Here is a 5,000-nt window from a genome sequence, read left to right on the forward strand (position 1 = left end):
CCGGCTTGACACTCGCTAAGGAGCTTCAGGACTTCCTTCTCGCTTCCCTCCCCTCCCTTCTCTCCCTCCTTTCCTTACCATCCCTCTCCTCACCTTCCCTTACCTTTTCCTTCCGTTCATGACTGACGCAATCTCATTGCTCGTTCCATGTGTTTGCCATGATGAGAAAGGAGAGGGAGGAGTGTGTGTGTGTGTGTGTGTGTGTGTGTGTGTGTGTGTGTGTGTGTGTGTGTGTGTGTGTGTGTGTGTGTGTGTGTGTGTGTGTGTGTGTGTGTTGTGGCAGTCTCCTCAATGTGTCTCTTTCCGTCTTCCACAGGTGTGGTTCAAGAACAGACGCGCCAAGTGGCGTAAACAGAAGCGAGAGGAGCAGGAGCGGCTGAGGCGACTGCGGGATGACGCTGGGCAGGCGGAAGTCCATCCCGAGGACGCTCGAGATCCAGACTTGAGCAGCGACGAGGACGTGGGCGGCCCCGAGGCGCTGGGCTCCGTGGAGGGAAAGGCCGGAGAAGAGTCCCCAAAACCAGTGTCCCAGGGCGAGGCGGTGGGCGGTGGTCACAGTCCAGCCGCGGCCCCGCCTTTCTTCTCCCCGGCGAAGATGGCGGCGGAAACAGACGCCAAACGGCCTGACCACCTGGCCACAATGCACAGGGTTGCCCATGCCTGCCATGCAGACCTCAAGCCCACGCCTATTTCCAGCCATCCCTAGGGGCGGCCTGGACCCCCACACTGCCCATCCCCCCCAGGCCTTTCTACTGGCCGACGATGACCTGCACGCCGTCAAGAGGAGACGAGTGTCCGCTGAATGTTCCGAGATCGAGCTCACCTAACAAGCTCCGCCGCCGCTCCGCCGCCTGCCCGCCCGGGCACCGCCGCCGCCCCGCCCTTGTTGTATACTAGTCACTGGAGGACCTTCGCTTGGTGTTCTGCTGCGCAATGTACGTGTCTCGTGTGTGTGTGTGTGTGTGTGCGCAGTATTGTAAGCAATGTATTTAAGAATGAATGTGTAAGTACTATGTTGAGCACACTTACATGAAAATACACACACACACACACACACACACACACACACACACACACACACACACACACACACACACACACACACACACACACACACACACACACACACACACACACACACACACACACACACACACACACACACACGAACTCTCAGTGTTCCCTGATATGGGTTTAAAAAAATCTCCATGGTTGTATTCTGTCTACCCTGTAACATAGTCTATAGCAGAGGTTACTAAGTGCGTTTTCCCCCTGCCAGGTGCATTCACTCACACAACTACATCATCAGACACACTGTTCCCATAACAAGCTGATTTGAACACACCGAAGGAGGATCCCTACGATGAGAGATATCTCAATAATATACTCGTCTTTTGTTTCTGTACATATTACTTCACGTTGCTATAAGTAATTCTGTCAGCTGTAATAATAAGACATGTGAAAAGGAGTGTAATATATTGTGTATTAGACTCAGTGCTCTTTCTCTTACCTTCCTGGATGAGCGTGAAGGACTTGTGGTAAGTTTGAGGGTCCATGAGACTTATCATCGCACCGAGTAGCTGCAAGAGTCTTGACGAAGGAATTGAAGCATAAAGCGTTAGATTTAGGACAGAAACTCTCAGTCTTGATCCAAGTGGTGATTTCTGTGGTATAAAGAAAATAAGAAACTTAAAATAAATCAATATATCTATCTATCTACTTATCTATCAGTGAGTTTGAAGCCAAGGAACACTGGACATTTAAAAGAAGAATTTCCGGCCTAAACCTAATAATTTTTGTGAGAAATAAAAAAAAAACTCATATCACTCTATCAGTTTCGTTACAAGAAATTAAGGGCAGATCCAGACATCAGGATGTAGATTAAATCCCACACAGTGGCTTCTGTGGTGTAAAAATGTGAAAATCAGAATCAATCTCGGTTTCTGAGTAAATAACAGAAGAACAAAACATCAGGTTACAGATGCAGGACAAGAATTACAACCCCAAACCAAGGAAGTGATTTATGTGGCACGGAATAAATATTGAAAAAATTAAATCGATCAACCTATCAGTCAGCTTCAGGGCGAGGAGCAGAATGACAAATCATCGGGTTGTAGATTAAGAACATGAGTTTCCAGTCGAGATCCATGAAGTGATTTCTTTGGCATAAAAAAAGTGTGAAAAATAATATATGTAAATATATCTACGTAATGAAAAAGGAGTACAAAAATGCCCGTTGCAGAACATAAGTCGTTTCACACACACATCAGTGCCATATCAGCTCCATATACGTTTTTGTTTTAATGTCAGCGAAAAAATATCATTACTCTGAATTCGGCTGACGGATTCACACATGTCCGGCGCAGTGTCATGTTTTGGCTCTCCGTGTCAGTTCCGTCTCCATTCCATGAAAAAAGAAAAATATCGTCGCCAGGGATTTCTTTCAGTGTACTGTGATTTTGTCCACAAAAATGCATGATGAATTACTTATTGAATTGTTTCGGAATCATCCTGTTCTGCGTGATTAGTCACAACCACAGTATAGAAGAACAGCAACCTCAGATGAAGTATTTGGAAAAAGAAATGTTCCATCATCAATGAACTCCTTGTATGTAGAGTAGCAAACCATCCTTCATATTCTCTATTCTTCCATGCTTCATGAACCTGCTTTCTTTTCTTCAGCTTATACTCAGTCTCTCTCTCTCTCTCTCTCTCTCTCTCTCTCTCTCTCTCTCTCTCTCTCTCTCTCTCTCTCTCTCTCTCTCTCTCTTCATGAAAAGAAAAATATGGTAATCAATGCTATTTCAATGTATGGAAACTTTGCCATCATGCATATTACTGACTTCCTGCGGCACGGACGTGTGTGAACAGACGTCACTGAAGCGTCACGGATTTCACTGACACTGAACTGACACGACGCTGATGTGCGTGAATGGGGCTTATACAGGAAAATTTTTATTTTTATTTTCCACCAACCTCTTAATTCGTTATAACAATCAGTGGTGACAACAAAGATCTGAAGAATATGCATACAGTGTTGGGTTTCCAAGGAATTCCACATTTAGGTCAGTGAGGCACAGGCGGCTCAGTTCTGGTGAGGAGGCCACAGAATGGAAGGTGTTAGGGGCGGTGCAGAAGGTGACTCAAGACACAGACATTATAGAATCCAAGTGAAGGTTGATTCAGACAACCTAGAGAAGTAATAGTTAGTCAATATGGCAAAGGAAATAAAGCATATGACGCCACGTGAATTATTCGCCATGGGAAATACATTGTAAGGAACGCAACGATCGCTGACTCCTTCAATCTGCAATAAAAAGCAAAGCAAAGAAAAGAAAGACAAAAAAGAAAGAAAGAAAGGAAGCACGTGAAGAAGAAGAAGAACAACAACAACAACAATGACGGCGTTGACAGTTTCAAGAATACCGTAAGTAAATTAGATTTTACTCGTAAGAGTGAAAAGTAAGAGAAAGGTTACACTGCAGAGAGAGAGAGAGAGAGAGAGAGAGAGAGAGAGTGTGTGTGTGTGTGTGTGTGTGTGTGTGTGTGTGTGTGTGTGTGTGTGTGTGTGTGTGTGTGTGTGTGTGTGTGTGTGTGTTAAGAATCCCAACACATTGCCTCTCTCTATGATAACAATAACCAATAACAAACACAAATGAGCAGAGAAATGGGAGTAAATATGATAAATGGAATCAGGTAGCTTTAATCATACAGCGACTGTCGCGTGTAGGGCTGGCGGCCTCTTGGAGCTTCCCTCTTTTCTTATGTTCTTATATTCTCAAATAAAAATCACCGCATACACTTCCTTTTATTTTCCATTGGTTAGTTTTAAAGTGGACCTTGAAATCGACACAGACTACGAATGAATGAAGGCCACGTCCTAGTGAAGAAATTCAAATCCAACACTGTTTATATATATATATATATATATATATATATATATATATATATATATATATATATATATATATATATATATATATATATATATATATATATATATATATATATATACACACACACACACACACACACACACACACACACACACACACACACACACACACACACACACACACACACACACACACACACACACACACACACACACACACACACACACACACACACACACACACACACACACACACACACAGGTATACTTCATAGCACAGGTATTGATTTAGATGCGAACAGGTAACTTTATAGAAGCTGGACGTTCCTCAATATTTCATTCATTCAGTGTAGGTTAGAAAGATTAGTATGGTTTGGATATGTCAAGAGAGACGAAGAGTATAAGGGATGGAGGAGAATATTGGGGATGGATCTACCAGGCAGGAGAAAGAGTAAGGCTTTTGAAGTTTGTCGATGCACTGAAAGAAGAGATGCCTGTAAAAAACTGAGTGTATGGAAGGTTGATCTGTTGTGATGACTCTCTGACGGAAGCAGCAGACATAAAGAAAGAAGTAGATAAAGAAACAAACAAATAAACAAACAAACGTGCAAAAGGAATACAGGAAGCAAAACTTTTAAAAAAATGTTCCATGGATGATGCAAATTGGTAAGATGAAAAAGAAAAAGAAATACACAATTGAATAGATAAAAAGGCAAATGTACGTATAAGGGAATCCTACAGCTCTATATCTTATTGTGAAGTAAATAGCTTCATAGCCATCACTTCACTGTCCACCTGTAGTGTAACGCAATCCATCCCGGTAAAACAACAAAGACTTTCACCACATAAAGAAGAACGATGCAAAGACTGTTACTCCTCTCATCCGCACACCATGTCTGTCACCTTAAAAAGAAATAATGATAAGAAATCAATAAAACAATAAAACAAATAAATAAGATAAAATGAAAAATAAAAGATATATAATCAAACAAAACAAATGAACAAAACAAACAAAACAATAATGATGAGAAAGAACTGAACAAATCATCGCAGTGACCTTTGAAAACAGTCTTTAAGCCTTTAAGACAAAAATCTCTCATAGGAA

At 42.2% G+C, this 5,000-nt stretch overlaps 1 protein-coding gene across 2 annotated transcripts in view; it reads left to right on the forward strand.

The window, feature by feature from the left end:
• Positions 1 to 1,494, forward strand: part of LOC123498931 (homeobox protein aristaless-like 3) — a 21,161-nt gene extending 19,667 nt beyond the window's left edge. Inside the window, exons 3-4 of one of the 2 annotated variants that reach the window (XR_006672850.1) lie at positions 317 to 935; positions 1,280 to 1,494. Coding sequence is in view for 1 of the 2 variants with exons in the window: in XM_045246499.1 (XP_045102434.1) it covers positions 317 to 706 (390 nt within the window). In the remaining variant the exon portion in view is untranslated. Of the gene's footprint in view, positions 1 to 316 lie in introns of both variants that reach the window. The other variant, XM_045246499.1, reaches the window with a different exon arrangement.
• Positions 1,495 to 5,000: the final 3,506 nt, after the last annotated feature.

The sequence above is a fragment of the Portunus trituberculatus genome, chromosome 48 (assembly GCF_017591435.1).
Source record: "Portunus trituberculatus isolate SZX2019 chromosome 48, ASM1759143v1, whole genome shotgun sequence".
NCBI classification, from domain to species: domain Eukaryota; kingdom Metazoa; phylum Arthropoda; class Malacostraca; order Decapoda; family Portunidae; genus Portunus; species Portunus trituberculatus.